Source organism: Ornithorhynchus anatinus, chromosome 7 (genome assembly GCF_004115215.2).
Source record: "Ornithorhynchus anatinus isolate Pmale09 chromosome 7, mOrnAna1.pri.v4, whole genome shotgun sequence".
Classification (NCBI taxonomy): domain Eukaryota; kingdom Metazoa; phylum Chordata; class Mammalia; order Monotremata; family Ornithorhynchidae; genus Ornithorhynchus; species Ornithorhynchus anatinus.
This window is the reverse complement of record NC_041734.1, coordinates 38,793,990-38,809,998: the sequence shown is the minus strand read 5'-3', so window position 1 is coordinate 38,809,998 and position 16,009 is coordinate 38,793,990. Positions and strand designations below refer to the sequence as shown.

The 16,009-nt window shown below is 51.2% G+C and overlaps 1 protein-coding gene across 7 annotated transcripts in view; it reads left to right on the top strand.

Moving 5' to 3' along the window:
* The first annotated feature begins 7,495 nt into the window (after positions 1-7,495).
* PCNT (pericentrin) overlaps positions 7,496-16,009 on the top strand; it is an 89,821-nt gene continuing 81,307 nt past the window's right edge. For 6 of the 7 annotated variants that reach the window (XM_029069559.1, XM_029069558.1, XM_029069557.1 and 3 more), the window contains exons 1-4: positions 7,496-7,582; positions 7,698-7,828; positions 13,605-13,860; positions 15,219-15,274. In XM_029069559.1, the coding sequence (XP_028925392.1) occupies positions 7,763-7,828; positions 13,605-13,860; positions 15,219-15,274 (378 nt within the window). In that variant the 5' untranslated portion in view covers positions 7,496-7,582; positions 7,698-7,762. Of the gene's footprint in view, positions 7,583-7,697; positions 7,829-10,855; positions 10,872-13,604; positions 13,861-15,218; positions 15,275-16,009 lie in introns of those variants that run through there. The other variant, XM_039912538.1, reaches the window with a different exon arrangement.

Genomic DNA, 16,009 nt, shown 5'->3' with positions numbered 1-16,009 from the left:
TCGTCTATCTCGCCACCGAACCCTGGCCCACGTCCTGCCTCTGGCCTGGAACGCCCTCCCTCCTCAAATCCGTTACTCTCCTCTGCTTCAAAGCCTTATCGAAGGGCCGTCTCCTCCAGGAGGCCTTCCCTGACTGAGCCCTCCGTTCCTCTTCTCCCATTCCCTTCTGCGTCGCCCTGCGTTGCTCCCATTGTTCGTCGCCCAGCCCCACAGCACTGAGGTCCGTATCCGTCATTTATGTATTCATATTAACGCATATCTAGGTCATTGTGGGCAGGGAATGGCTCAGTGGAAAGAGCCTGGGCTTCGGAGTCAGAGGTCATGGGTTCGACTCCCGGCTCCGCCACCCGTCAGCCGGGTGACTGTGGGCGAGTCGCTTCGCTTCTCTGGGCCTCAGTTCCCTCATCTGGAAAATGGGGATTAACTGTGAGCCTCACGTGGCACGACCTGATGACCCTGTATCTCCCCCAGCGCTTAGAACAGTGCTCTGCACAGAGTAAGCGCTTAACAGATACCAACATTATTATTGTTTTATTGTACTCTCCCAAGCGCTTGGCACCGTGCTCTGACCTCAGTAAGCACTCGATAAATAAGAGTGGACGTCCCCTGTGGGGCTCACGGTCTCAATCCCCGTTTTGCAGATGAGGTAACTGAGGCACAGAGAAGAGAAGTGACTCACCCAAGGTCCCACAGGAGGCAAGTGGCAGAGCCGGGATTACAACCCATGACCTTCTGACCCCCAGGCCCGTGCTCCATCCGCTACGTCGCGCTGCTTCTCATGTTCTCTCTCCTGCGTAGACCGTGCCCTCGGTGCTCAGTACAGCGGTTGTCGTTTAGTAAGCACTTAACCCATATCAGCATTATTAATGTTAGCCTGCCTCACCAACACGTCCATCTTTAACCCACCTTTTGCGTGGCGATCAGGGTTACAGAGGAACTGAGGGAGGCTTGAGTCCTCTTTCTGAATCTGGGGTGAATTCTAGGAAAAAAGACTCAAACGTCCCCTCTTCTCTGCGGTTCCAGATTTGGGGCAGGAGTGCCATAGTATTCATTCCTTCATTCAGTAGTATTTATTGAGCGCTTACTATGTGCAGGGCACTGGACTAAGCACTTGGAATGGACAAATCGGCAACAGAGAGAGACAGTCCCTGCCCTTTGACGGGCGCACGGTCTACTCGGGGGAGACGGGCAGACGAGAACGATGGCGATAAACAGAGTCGAGGGGAAGAACGTAAAAACGATGGCAAATAAATAGAATCAGGGTGATGGACATCTCATTAAACGAAATAAATAGGGTGATGAAGATATATACAGTTGAGAGGACGAGTACGGTGCCGAGGGGGTGGGACGGGAGAGGGGGAGGAGGAGAGGGAAAGGGGGGAGAAGAGGGCACCATTTCCAATGTCTGCTTCGGGACACTGTGTGTGTATCCATTCCAGAGAGTTGCCCAAAAAGTTTTAGGAGTTACGCGAAAAGGGCATTTGCCCAGTGAATAGGGCGGCTTTGGATTCTGATTCGTTTGTAGTTCATGACTTTAGTTCCTGTTGTTTCATTTACAGTTGGAAGGCCACTCTTGAAGGGAAGCCTAAATGGTGATGAGGGAGAAACAAAATGTATCAGGTGCCTCCAGTCCCATTCTTTAACTTGGATCGAACCAGACCTTGATAGGATGGCGGTTGAAGAATGGGTTCTGGTTCTGTAAAGGTGAAAATGCTGTTACCAGGAGAAAGTGACTATTAGGAACCTTTCTTATTAAAAAACCCAAACTACGTATTCGTCTAGATGAGACTGCCCTTGTTCTCCGGGGTCTCGTGCTTCCCTCTGCGCACAAAGGGGAGAGAGATGAAGGCCATTTTATGTGCTAAACGCTGAAGTAGTAAGTGCTAATTTTCATGCACTCAAGTCTAAAATAAAGGAGGTTTTAAAAATTTAAGAAGTGAGAATCGTTCGTTCATTCAATTTTGAGTGCTCGCCGTGTGCAGGGCACTGTACTAAGCCCTTGAGCGAGCAGAATATGACACGTGGCCCAATGGGCCTTGAAGCAGCGTGGCTCAGTGGAAAGAGCATGGGCTTTGGAGTCAGGGCTCATGAGTTCGAATCCCAGCTCTGCCACTTGTCATTCATTCATTCAATAGTATTTATTGAGCGCTTACTATGTGCAGAGCACTGTACTAAGCGCTTGGGACGAACAAGTCGGCCACAGATAGAGACGGTCCCTGCCGTTTGACGGGCTCACGGTCTAATCGGGGGAGATGGACAGACACGAACGACGGCAATGTGACTGTGGGCAAGTCACTTCACTTCTCTGTGCCTCAGTTCCCTCATCTGTAAAATGGGGATGAAGACTGTGAGCCCCACGTGGGACAACCTGATTCCCCTATGTCTACCCCAGCGCTGAGAGCAGTGCTCGGCACATAGTAAGCGCTTAACAAATACCAACATTATTATGTCCTTCCGAGTTCTACCTGGGTTCTAATTCTGCCTTCATCTGCGGTGTGACCTTGGGCAAGTCACTTCACCGTGCCTGTTACCTCATCTGTAAAAATGGGATTGAAGACCGTGAGTCCTGTTTGGGACATGGTCCGAGTCCAATCTGATTATCTTCTATCTATTCCCAGAGCTTAATAGAGTGGCTGGCACATAGTGAGCGCTTAACAAATACCACCAAAAAATGCCATTATAAGTAGATTGGAGAATAAACACGGCTGTGGGGTTACTGGGGATGATAACCAAGTGTTGACTAGAAAAAAGGGTAGACAGCTGTGAGGATTGCGAATTTCTGCCACTTTCATTCTCTTATTATTATTAATGATAATGTTAATTATGGTTTTACTGAAGCTCGTAAGGATTGCGAATTTCTGCCACTCTCATTCTTTCGTTCTTATTAATGATAATGTTGATTATGGTTTTACTGAAGCTCGTAAGGATTGCGAATTTCTGCCACTCTCACTCTTTCGTTCTTATTAACGATAATGTTGATTATGGTTTTACTGAAGCTCGTAAGGACTGCGAATTTCTGCCACTCTCACTCTTTCGTTCTTATTAACGATAATGTTGATTATGGTTTTACTGAAGCTCGTAAGGACTGCGAATTTCTGCCACTCTCATTCTTTCGTTATTATTAACGATAATGTTGATTATGGTTTTACTGAAGCTCGTAAGGATTGCGAATTTCTGCCACTTTTATTCTTTTATTAGTATTGATGTTAATTATGGTTTTACTGAAGCTCATAAGTGCAGCCAACATCCCATAGTTCAGAAGCTCTGGATTCTGCACAGATCTGGCGGGGCCAACGACTTCTCATGACCAGGTGTTTGAAGATAGACTCTTTGGAGGTATTTTTCTTTCCCTGAGGTGACTGCCCATCAGCAAGTCTTGTGTCCTTAAAATGGGTCAAATAACAGCGATTTACTGATCGTGTAGGATCAAACACTTCCATGACTGGGCCGTATGTATTTCCGGTACTTGACTGTACCTGTTGAAGTAAAATCTCTCTCCTGTGAGGCAATGGAAATATCGGGAAGGAACGTGGCCTAGAGGGTAATGATTCATTCATATTTATTGAGCGCTTACTGTGTGCAGAGCACTGTGCTAAGCGCTTGGAATGGACAATTCGGCAACAGATAGCGACGATCCCTGCCCAACGACGGGCTCACGGTCTAAAAGGGGGAGACGGACGGCAAAATGAAACAGGTAGTCAGGCGTCAATACCACCAAAATAAATAGAATCATAGATACACATCATTAATGACATAGAGTAATAAATGATATATACAATTATACACAAGTGCCGTGGGGAGGGGAAGGGGGTAGAGCAGAGGGAGGGAGTAGGGACAGAATCTTGTCTGTCCGTCTCCCCCCGATTAGACCGTAAGCCCATCGGAGGGCAGGGATCGTCTCTATCCGTTGCCGATTTGTCCATTCCAAGCGCTTAGTACAGTGCTCTGCACATGGTAAGCGCTCAATCAATACTACTGAATGAATGACTGAATGACTGAATGAATGAAGGGAGGAGCAGCAGAGGGAAAGGGAGGGCTCAGTGTGGGAAGGCCTCTTGGAGGAGGTGAGCTCTCAGTAGGGCTTTGAAGAGGGGAAGAGAGTCAGTTTGGTGGAAGTGAGGAGGGAGGGCGTTCCAGGCCAGAGGTAGGACGTGATGGTATTTGTTAAGCGCTTACTATGTGCCAAGCACTGTTCTGAGCGCTGGGTAGATCCAAGGTCATCAGGTCGTCCCACGTGGGGCTCACAGTCTCCATCCCCATTTTCCAGATGAGGTCACTGAGGCCCAGAGAAGTGAAGTGACTCGCCCTCAGCGACCCAGCAGAGCAGCAGCAGAGTGGGATTCGAACCCATGACCTCTGACTCCCAAACCCGCACTCTCACCATTTAAGCGCCGCCGCTTCTCGAGCAAGTGGAAAGGGTGGGGGTTCCAATCCCTCCACGCCCCTTGCCCGCTGTGTGACCTTGGGCAAGTCACTGCCCCGGGCCTCACTTCCCTCCTCTGGAAAATGGCGATTACGACCGTCAGTCCCGTTGCGGGGTGGGGGGCAAACCTGATAGTAATGGTGGCGCTTGTTAAGCGCTTCCTAGGGGCCAAGCACTGTTCTAAGCGCTGGGGTAGATAGAAGGTGAGCAGGATGTCCCACGTGGGGCTCCCCGTCCTCATCCCCGCTTTACGGCCGAGGCAACTGAGGCACAGAGAAGGGACTTGATGATAATGTTGGTATTTGTCAAGCGCTTACTGTGTGCCCAGCGCTGGGGTAGATAGAAGGTGATCAGCTTGTCCCACATGGGGCTCCCAAGTCTTCATCCCCATTTTACAGATGAGGTCACTGAGGCCCAGAGAAGTGAAGGGGCTCGCCCCAAGTCACCCAGCTGACAAGGGGAAGAGGCGGGAATTACCTCAGAGTCACGGGAAGCAGCGCGGCTCAGTGGAAAGAGCCTGGGCTTCGGAGTCAGAGGTCATGGGTTCGACTCCCAGCTCTGCCACTTGTCAGCCGGGTGACTGTGGGCGAGTCGCTTCACTTCTCTGGGCCTCAGTTATGCCATCTGTAAAATGGGGATTAACCGTGAGCCTCACGTGGGACAACCCGATGACCCTGGATCTCCCCCGGCGCTTAGCACGGTGCTCTGCACACAGTAAGCGCTTAACAAATACCAACATTACCATTATGATTCTTCTCTGGGCCTCAGTGACCTCCTCTGGAAAATGGGGATGGAGACTGGGCGCCTAATGTGGGACCACCTGATTCCCCTGGATCTCCCCCCAGCGCTTAGAACAGTGCTCTGCACAGAGTAAGCGCTTAACAAATACCAACATTATTATTATTATGACCCCCCCACCCTCTGCTCTTCCCCCTTCCCCTCAGCACTGTGCTCATTTGTATATAATATTTATTACCTTATTTATTTTGTTCATTCATTGATTCAATTGGGAAGCAGCGTGGCTCAGTGGAAAGAGCCCGGGCTTGGGAGTCAGAGGTCAGGGGTTCGAATCCCGGCTCTGCCGCTTGGCAGCTGTGTGACCTTGGGCAAGTCACTTCACTTCTCCGTGCCTTAGTTCCCTCCTCTGTAAAATGGGGGCTGAAGACTGTGAGCCTCCCGGGGGACCACCTGATGACCCTGGATCTCCCCCGGCGCTTAGAACAGTGCTCTGCGCGGAGTAAGCGCTTAGCAAATGCCAACATTGTTATGGTATTTATCGAGCGCTTACTCTGCGCAGAGCACTGTACTAAGCGCTTGGAATGGACAATCCCTGCCCTTGGACGGGCTCCCAGTCTAATCGGGGGAGACGGACGGACAAGAACAAAAGCAATAAATAGAATCGAGGGGATATAAATAGAAACAAGGGGATATGAGGTGTACATCCCCTTAAATCTGTTTATCTTGATAATGTTGTCTTGTTTCTGTCTGGTTCTCCTTTGCTCTGTCCGCTCTGCCGTCTGCTCCGCTATCATTTATTACCCTATTTCTTTGGTCAGTGAGGTGCGCATCCCCTTAAATCTATTTAGCTTGGTAGTGTTGTCTTGTTTCTGTGTGGTTCTCTTTTGCTCTGCTGCCTGTCTCCCCCTTTGAGGCCTTCACGGGGCAGGGATGGTCCCTATCTGTCGCTGAATCGTACATTCCCAGCGCTCAGGCACGGTGTTCAGCACATAGTCCGGGCTCGGTAGATCCCACCGGATGACGGAACGGGCCCTGAATCTCCGGCGCAACGCTTGGGACAGGAGGTGGAGGAGAGCACCGCCAGGCCCCACGCAGAGGCCAAGGCCGCGGGCCACTGTGGGGGGCTTTAATCTTGGAATTTGTGCTTTAATGTTGGTATTTGTTGGTATTTAATGTTCAAAGGCTGCGGCCCTTAATCCTGGTATTTGTTAAGCGCTCACTAGGCGCAGACCACTGTGCTAAGCGCTGGGGTAATAATAATGATGATAATGTTGGTATTTAAGCGCTTACTAGGTGCAGAGCACTGTGCTAAGCGCTGGGGTAATAATAATAATGCTGGTATTTGTTAAGCGCTCCCTAGGCGCAGAGCACTGTGCTAAGCGCTGGGGTAATAATAATAATGATAATGTTGGTATTTAAGCGCTTACTAGGTGCAGAGCACTGTGCTAAGCGCTGGGGTAATAATAATAGTAATGCTGGTATTTGTTAAGCGCTCACTAGGTGCAGAGCACTGTGCTAAGCGCTGGGGTAATAATAATAATGTTGGTACTTGTTAAGCGCTCACTAGGTGCAGAGAACTGTGCTAAGCGCTGGGGTAATAATCATGATAATGATGTTGGCATTTGTTAAGCGCTCCCTAGGTGCAGAGCACTGTGCTAAGCGCTGGGGGAGACACGGGGTCATCAGGTGGTCCCACGGGAGGCTCCCAGTCTTCATCCCCATTTTCCAGATGAGGGAACCGAGGCCCAGAGAAGTGACTCGCCCCCCAGTCACACAAGTGACAGGTGGCGGAGGCGGGATTCGAACCCATGACCTCTGCCTCCCCAGCCCGGGCTCTTTCCCCTGAGCCACGTGGCTTCTCTCCCCCCGAGGCCTTGGAGGGGGGGGGGGGGGGGGGAGGAGGAGGGCGCGAGCGCGAGCGGGAGGAGGAGGCGCGAGCCGGGGCCCGGGGGGGGGGGCGGGGCGAGGGGGAGAAGGGGCGGGGCCGGGGCGCGAGACGGCTGCGCGAGGGGGCGGGGGCGAGGGCGCGAGGCGGCGGCGCGAGGCGAGGGCGCGAGGGCGCGAGGCGGAGGGGGGAGAAGGGGCGGGGCGAGGGCGCGAGGGCGCGAGGCGGAGGGGGGAGAAGGGGCGGGGCGAGGGCGCGAGGCGGCGGCGCGGGGGGCGGGGGTCTGGCGCGAGGCCCCTCCCCCTTCCCCCCCTCGCCCCGCGGCGTCCGCGGGCTTGGGCGGAGCCGCGGCCCGGGCTTTTCTTCGCCTTGGCGCGTCTTCCCGCCCTTTCCCCTCCCCTCCCCGCCCTTTGCCCTCGGCGCCTCCCGACGGCCGCCGCCCCTGTGTCCCTGCCCCTTCCCCTCCCGCTCCCTCGGCCCCGCCAGCCGCAGCCCGCCGGATCCTGCTCCTGAGCGCCGCGCCCTTAGGAGCCGGGGTAAATCCCTCCTCCATGGCCCCCGCGGGTCTCCCCCTGCCTCCTCCTCCCCCCGCCTCCTCCTCCCGCCGCCCCCCGCACTGATCCGTGTCCCCCCCCCTCTGTCGCCCCGCAGGTGCCGAGCCCGCCGGAGGACGCGGGCCGGGCCGGGCCGGACGATGTAGGCCGAGCCCCGCCGCCATGGGAGAGCGGCCCGCGGGCCTGGACCCCCGCCCCGAGGAGCCCCGGCCTCCGCCCGAGACAGAGGTGGCCACCCCCGCCCGCCCTCCCAGATCCCCATTCACGCCGCCCCACGGGCCCGGGGACGCTTGACCGTTCGGCTTCGCTCCCGTGATCCTTCGCGCTCGCTTGACCATTCTGCTTGACTCCCGTGACCCTTTGCGCCCTCTGGACTATTCCGCTTGCCTCCCGTGATTCTTTGCGCCCTCTTGACCGTTCGGCTTGGCCCCCGTGATCCTTTGCGCCCGCTTGACCATTCTACTTGGCTCCCGTGGTCCTTTGCGCCTCTTGACCGTTCTTGGGCTTGGCTCCCGTGTTCCTTCGCGCTCGCTTGACTATTCTGCTTGACTCCCGTGATCCTTTGCGCCCTTTGGACTATTCTGCTTGACTCCCGTGATCCTTTGCACCCGCTTGACCATTCTGCTTGGCTCCCGGGATCCTTTTGCTCCTCTTGACCGTTCTACTTGGCTCCCGGGATCCTTCACACCTGCTCGACCGTTCTTCGGCCTGGCTCCCGTGATCCTTTGCGCCCGGTTGACCATTCTACTTGGCTCCCGTGATCCTTTGCGCCCGCTTGACCGTTCTTCGGCTTGGCTCCCGTGATCCTTCGCGCCCGCTTGACCGTTCTTCGGCTTGACTCCCGTGATCCTTTGCGCCCTCTTGACCATTCTGCTTGACTCCCGTGATCCTTCGCGCCCGCTTGACCGTTCTTGGGCTTGGCTCCCGTGATCCTTTGCGCCCGCTTGACCGTTCTTCGGCTTGGCTCCCGTGATCCTTCGCGCCCGCTTGACCATTCAGCTTGACTCGTGTGATCCTTTGCGCCCTCTTGACCATTCTGTTTGACCCGTGTGATCCTTTGCGCCCTCTTGACCATTCTGCTTGGCTCCCGTGATCCTTCGTGCACGCTTGACCGTTCGGCTTGGCTCCCGTGACCCTTCGCGCCCGTTTGACCGTTCTTGGGCTTGGCTCCCGTGATCCTTTGCGCCCGCTTGACCGTTCTTCGGCTTGGCTCCCGTGATCCTTTGCACACGCTTGACCGTTCTGCTTGGCTCCCGTGATCCTCTGCGCCCCGTGTGGCCCAGTAATCATGTTGGTAGTTAAGCGCTTACTGTGTGCAGAGCACTGTTCTAAGCGCTGGGGGAGATCCAGGGTCAGCGGGTGGTCCCACGGGAGGCTCCCATTTAATCCCCATTTTCCAGAGGAGGTCACCGAGGCCCAGAGAATGATAACGTTGGTGTTTGTTAAGCGCTGACTGTGTGCTGAGCGCCGTTCTAAGCGCTGGGGGAGATGCAGGGTCAGCAGGTGGTCCCACGGGAGGCTCCCAGTCTTCACCCCCGTTTTCCGGAGGAGGTCACCGAGGCCCAGAGAAGTGACTTGCCCGCGGTCACACAGCTGACAGGAGTCACACAGCTGACGAGCCCAGAAAACGAGATTTTTGGGGTCCCTTCCCTCTCATTCGCTTTATCCATTCATTCAGTAGCATCGATCGAGCGCTGGCTACGTGCAGAGCGCTGGACTAAGCGCTTGGAATGGACGAATCGGCAAGAGAGAGAGACGGGCCCTGCCCACTGACGGGCTCAGGGTCTAATCGGGGGAGACGGACGGACAAAAACAATAGCGATAAGTAGAATCGAGGGGATGGACAGCTCATTAAAACGGTAGCCATAAATAGAGTCAAGGGGATGGACATCTCATTAACAAAATAAATAGGGTAATCAAAAATATATACGAATGAGCGGACGAGGACAGTGCTGAGGGGAAGGGAGAGGGGGAGGAGACAGACAAAAGCGATAGCAATAAATAGAATCAAGGGGATGGACATCTCATTAACAAAATAAATAGGGTAATTAAAAATATATACGAATGAGCGAACGAGGACAGTGCTGAGGGGAAGGGAGAGGGGGAGGAGACAGACAAAAACGATAGCAATAAATAGAATCAAGGGGATGGACATCTCATCAACAAAATAAATAGGGCAATTAAAAATATATACAAATGAACGGACGAGCACAGTGCTGAGGGGGAGGAGCAGAGGGAAAGGGGGGGAAAAGGGGGCTTAGCTGAGGGGTGGTGAAGGGGAGGCAGAGAGGGAGCAGAGGGAAAAGGGGAAACTCAGTCTGGGAAGGCCTTTGGAGCCCTCCTATTTTAATCCTAAATTATTTTTGTTATTAGGAAGGTCCTAAAAATAGGGTCTTCCGAAAGGTCTGCGGTAGGAACGGTAACGGTTCAGCACCCACTGGGTGGCTGGCACCGTACTAAGCGCTGATAGATAGATGGTTGGCCAAGGGGAAAGAGCCCGGGCTTGGGAAGCGGAGGTGGTGGGTTCGAATCCCCGCTCCGCCGCTCGTCAGGTGTGTGGCTTTGGGCAAGTCAGCTTCGCTTCGCTTCCCTGGGCCTCGCTTCCCTCTTCCGTACAATGGGGATGAAGACGGTGAGCCCCACGTGGGACAACCCGATCGCCTTGTATCCTCTCCAGCGCTAAGAACAGCGCTTGGCACATAGTAAGCGCTTAAATGCCACCATTATGAGGATGATGATGGTATTTGTTCAGCGCTTACTATGTGGCCGGCTCCGTACGCAGCGCTGATAAATAGAGGGTTGGCCCAGTGGAAAGAGCACAGGCTCGGGAGTCAGAGGTCGCGGGTTCTAGTCCCGGGTCCGCCGCTCGTCAGCTGCGTGACTTCGGGCAAGTCACTTCGCTTCTCTGGGCCTCACTTCCCTATTCTGTACAATGGGGATGAAGACTGTGAGCCCCACGTGGGACAACCTGGTCGCCTTGTATTCCCCCTCCAGTGCTTAGAACGGTGCTTTGCACTTAGTAAGCACTTAACAAATACCATCGTGATTATCATCATCATCATTATTATTATTATTGTGTGTGCGCAGGACCTGATTAAGGGTACTGGGGCTCAGATATCTGCAAGGGTTCCGGAGCCGGGTTGGGAAGTTTCGGCAAGAAATTTGAAAGCATGATGTGCTTGGAGAAGTAGGGGTTATTTTACTTTTACTAACCCCCTGTCCTGCCTGGTCCCGAGGAGTGGTTTCTTGGCCCGAAACCAGTGGAGATTAGGTAACAATAATAATAACAATTGCGGTACTTGTTAAGCGCTTACTAAGTGCCAAGAGCTGGGTTAGAGACACGGTTAACCACGTGGGGCTCACAATCTGAATCCTCCTTTACAGTCACTGAGGCACAGAGAGGTGAAGCGGCTTGCCCAAGGTCACACAGCAGACCGGTGGCGGAGCCGGGATTAGAACCCACACCCTCGGACTCCCAAGCCCGGGCTCTTCCCGCTGACCCCGGACACTTGTGCGAATCGCTAGGCCCCGATCGGCTCCGACCGTTATGGGCGAGGCCCGGGCCCACCGACTCTTTCTTTCTTTCAATAGTATTTATTGAGCGCTTACTATGTGCAGAGCACTGTACTAAGCGCTTGGGATGAACAAGTCGGCAACAGATAGAGACGGTCCCTGCCGTTTGACGGGCTCACGGTCTAATCGGGGGAGACGGACGGACGAGAACAATGGCAATAACTCCTGTTGTGTTGTCCTCTGCCGAGTGCTTAGGACAGTGCTCTGCACGTAGTGAGTGCTCAGACACGACGATGATGATGATGCAGAGCCGTTGCTCCATTTCACCCGGGTTAATCTGGCCCCGAACAAACCCATTTCTTTTGCCCGAAGCTGTCGAAAGCCAATTCGGATGAAATGGGGTAAAGCGATACTGTAATTGTTCTTTTAGAAGTGACGACGAGAGAAGAGTCCCAGGACTGTCTTTGAGATAGTGACAGGTTTAGCCATCGATAGAGAAATAATAATAACGAGGGCATTTATTAAGCGCTTACTACGTGCAGAGTGTTAATAATGTTGGCATTTGTTAAGCGCTTACTACGTGCCGAGCACTGTTCTAAGCGCTGGGGTAGACACGGGGGAATCAGGTTGTCCCACGTGAGGCTCACAGTTAATCCCCATTTTCCAGGTGAGGGAACTGAGGCCCAGAGAAGCGAAGTGACTCGCCCACGGTCACACAGCTGACAAGTGGCAGAGCCGGGATTCGAACCTAAGACCTCCGACTCCCAAGCCCGGGCTCTTTCCACTGAGCCACGCTGCTTCTCTATTCTGATGGATGTGGCCACATGTGTGCGTCCGGATATTTATGTCCCGACTATTCCGACTCCCCACGCGGGAGCGAATCCGTGTGTTCTTATTTTGGAGTAAAAAGCGGTATCATCGAGATACGAGATAAATCTCACGTTTGCGAATGAGACTGCCAGAAATGCCCCAGTTGGACCAGTTAAACCGATGGGCGTCGTAATGGCCAGAAGTACGTAGGAAAGTTGCGAGGTGATCAGAGAATTAAACCCCACACGTTTCTAGAGAAGCAGCGTGGCTTAGTGGATAAAGGCACGGGGCTGGGAGTCAGAAGGACCTGGGTTCCAATCCTGCCTTTGCCACACGTCTGCTGTGTGACCTTGGGCAAGTCACTTATCTTCTCGGGGCCTCGGGTTGCCTCGTCTGTAAAATGGGGACCGAGAGTGTGAGCCCAGTGTGGGACAGGAACTGTCCAACTTGATTAACTTCAGTGCTTGGCACATAGTAAGTGCTTAACAAATATTATTAATATTATTATTAATATATTAACATTATTATATTATTAACATTTGGTATTATCACTAATAATAAATATTATCACTACCATCTCCTTAAGTAGTAGTATCACTAATAATAAATGGTATCACTGCCATCTCCATAAATATTATCATCACCGATAATAAATATTATCACTACCATCTCCACAGGCCCTGTTCAGCCTGTTCCCTCCATCCCCAGGCTATTCTCTCCTCCTCTTTAATTGTCAAATGAATTACCCGTGGTCCTTACCCTCCCCCTGAGCTATGGAATAAGTAACTACTTTAGTCTATTTTTATTTGGCCGTGAAGAGTTTCAAAAATACCTACGGGTCATGAATCGAATGACTACAGATCACTGACATAAATCCCTTACCGTTCAGGAGGTCTGTGTCGTTCAAGGCTTACGGATTAGTATTCGCATTTCAAGAGGCGGTCCGTTCAGCTTGGTTTTAAAAAACTGATTAAATCGCCCCCGAACTGAAAAGAAAATGCAAAGCAGAGAAGAGTCGTTTTGAAGGGAAGTGTAGTTTGACAGGGTTTGATGCCAAAAATTGTTTCTACTTAGGGAAGAAGCGAATCACATGCCGTGGGGAGATTGATTTTCTCCTGGCGAATTTAGTTGTGTTTAAAAACGTTGTAGGCCCTCTGAAAATTATAATAAATTGTCAGCTTCTAATAGGAACCTAAAACATTTGTCACAAATGCTTACTTGGGTCACCGCATTTGTTGAATAAACAGTCCTCTTCCACTAGAGTGATATTTTCAAAATTATTAGTCATAGTTTAATTCACATAACGTGTGGCTGGAGCCTTTTGGTCTCAAGACTGTGGGAAAGAAAGATTGTGTCTGTGTTAGCAAAGATCGCAATACAGTCTTTTTCTTCTTTATGCTGTTCTTATTCCATATTTTCATGAGCCCATAGAGACATCATGAGAATAGGTAGCGATCCTCCACGGGCCTTCCCAGTTAGTTGAAAAAGGTGATATATCCCAGAGGCTTTTACTCGAGGGAGAGAGGTGGTGCATTTTTGTGTTACTTGGTAAAAATATTTTATTGACCCTTAAGGAAATGCTTACAGAATTCTCTCCGCTTGAATATATGTCCTCATAGAAGCAGCGAAACATTTCTTTATTTGTTTATTTTTAACACCGTTGCTTTTGTTTCTCTACCAGGATAGGCACAACCTCGAACTGGAAGCTTTACGACTGAGTTTGAGTAACATGCACACGGCTCACCTAGAGTTGACTCAGCTTAATCTGCAAAAGGAGAAAGAAACCGCCCTCGTGGAACTGCGAGATGCACTCAATGATAAACACGCTCAGGATATGGCACTTCTGCAGAAAAGGCAGCACGTGGAATTGGAGAATATAAAAGAACAACACCTGAAAGAAAGAGAAGATACTTTCTCGAAGCATCGACAAGAAATCGGTACCTCAGATCAGTACATTACTGTTTCCCATATGAATATTCCTAGAGGTCTCCCCAGCTTTCTCGGTAATGTAAAATGACCTTTTGAGAACTCTCCGCTGTGTAATGGAATGGAAAATAGAGGTTTTGTAGGTGAAATAACAGAATCCCCTCTTCAAAAATACCGTCTTCTCTAAGGGGTATGACCTTTTGTGTTTCTGTGTCATATCCTCTCCCTCCTAAATGAGGTTCAATCATCTGTTTGGTTTCTTTATCAGACTTCCAGGAATAACTAATGCTCCCTTTGTCCTGCTGTGATTTGGGGGGGGGGGAAGCACCGTCGTCTAGTGGGAAGAGCACGGACCCGAGTTCTAGTCTTGGCTCTGCCACATATCTGCTGTGTGATCTTGGGCAAATCACTTAGTTTCTCTGTGCCTCAGTCACCTCGTCTCCACAGTGGGGTTTCGATACCTGTCCTCCCTCCTACTTAAACTCTGAGCCCCATGTGGGAGCTGATTATCTTGTATCTACCTCAGCAGTTGTTCAGTGGTTGGCACATAGTAAGTGCTTAACAAATACCACTATCATTATTACTAACAACTATGTTTCTCTTTTTAAAAAATAGAAAAACACCTCTTGGTACAGTATTTAGTGGAATGCTTTTTCTGGATTCACATTTAAATGATTGCCGTATCCACCCAAGTAATTACAAAATTGATTAATGTGGCAAATTTACAGAAGCAAAATATCCACCCTGTAGATCATTCATTTTCCTAGCAATTCAATTCATTATTTGTTGATATTTTTATGTATATTACGGCCAGGACATATCAAAAAACCCAAACCCTATGGATATACTCCTTAAGACTGTAAGCATATTTTGACGGGCAGAACAGTTCTTGTTGACCGAATGCTCCTTGAAGGCCATGACATAATCCTCTGATTTTTTTTTTAATATGAAGTGGGCAATGAGAATGTGTTCCTTTTTTTCCTCACTACAGTTTTTTTTAAAGTCATTGCAGGTATAACCATAGATAGTTTAGCAACGAAGCTGTAAATATTTTATTTTTTCTGAAAACAGAACCAAAGAAATGGTATGGGCAGCCATTCTTTATGGTAATAAAAGTTGCTCTGATATATTTTACACTCACATTAACATTTATATTTAGGATGCTTCTGATTAGAAAATATTTTAATCAGAAGCATCTTAAATTTAATTTAAATGTTAATATTGGCAGCCTGTAGAACTTCTGCGTAGGAAATTGAGATCTGCTGCCAATGACCGTCTGAAATAATTGTACGGTTTTCTATCGCGTTTTAGTCTGATGAAATTTAAAAGCTAATTTGTTTTGCTAATTCTCCCGTGCTTTGCCTTGCAGCTGACCTGAGAACAAGATTAGAAGTGGAAAAGGAGAATCATGTCCAGATAGTAGAGGTATACTATGGTTTATTTAAAAAAGCCAAAACATACAATTTTCAAAATGTGTCTCTCCCAGAAGGCTATTAAGAAGGTATTGAATAATCTTCTTGTAGTGTCCCCTGGGGGTATTGGTGTGATTTATTTCTGGGCAGGATGGGCCACTGTAGCTGGCTTTCCCCACCATGCCCTTTGGAACCGGAGCGGGATCGAGGATGGAGCCCAAGCGGCAACTCCGCCTCTTGCCCAAGGTCTGGAAGAGAAGGATGCTTCTTGCCACGGCTATTTTAGACCTCACCGGGAAGCGGGACTGGGTGGCGATAGTTGCTTCTGTCCCCTGGTCCCACGTCCCCATGAGGAGAAGCTGCCCGCCTGCCTTAAGCCCCCCCGCTCGATCTCCCCAGGCAGCATCTCCGGGGGTCGGGACGGGAGGCGGAGCTCTGGAGCTGCCACGGCCAGGGCACTCCTTGCAGCTGTGCACATTTGCCCTGCCTCTTCCTGACTGGGATTGCCTGGCACGGCTGCAGCAGGGGGATCCGGGTCGCTCCCGTCGTAGGGAGGCCCAGGTCTCGGCCCCATCCAGGCCGCCCGGTCGGGTCAGGTTGGGGTGAGAGGGGCAGCCGGCTCCCCCATCGTGGAGTTTAGGCTGGAGCCGAGGGTGGTGAGGATCGGGAAAAGTAGAAGAGGAGGGAGGAGGATACGGCGAGGGTGAATGCTTTATCCTTTCTGTTCTACCGCTTCTCTTTTCCTTCT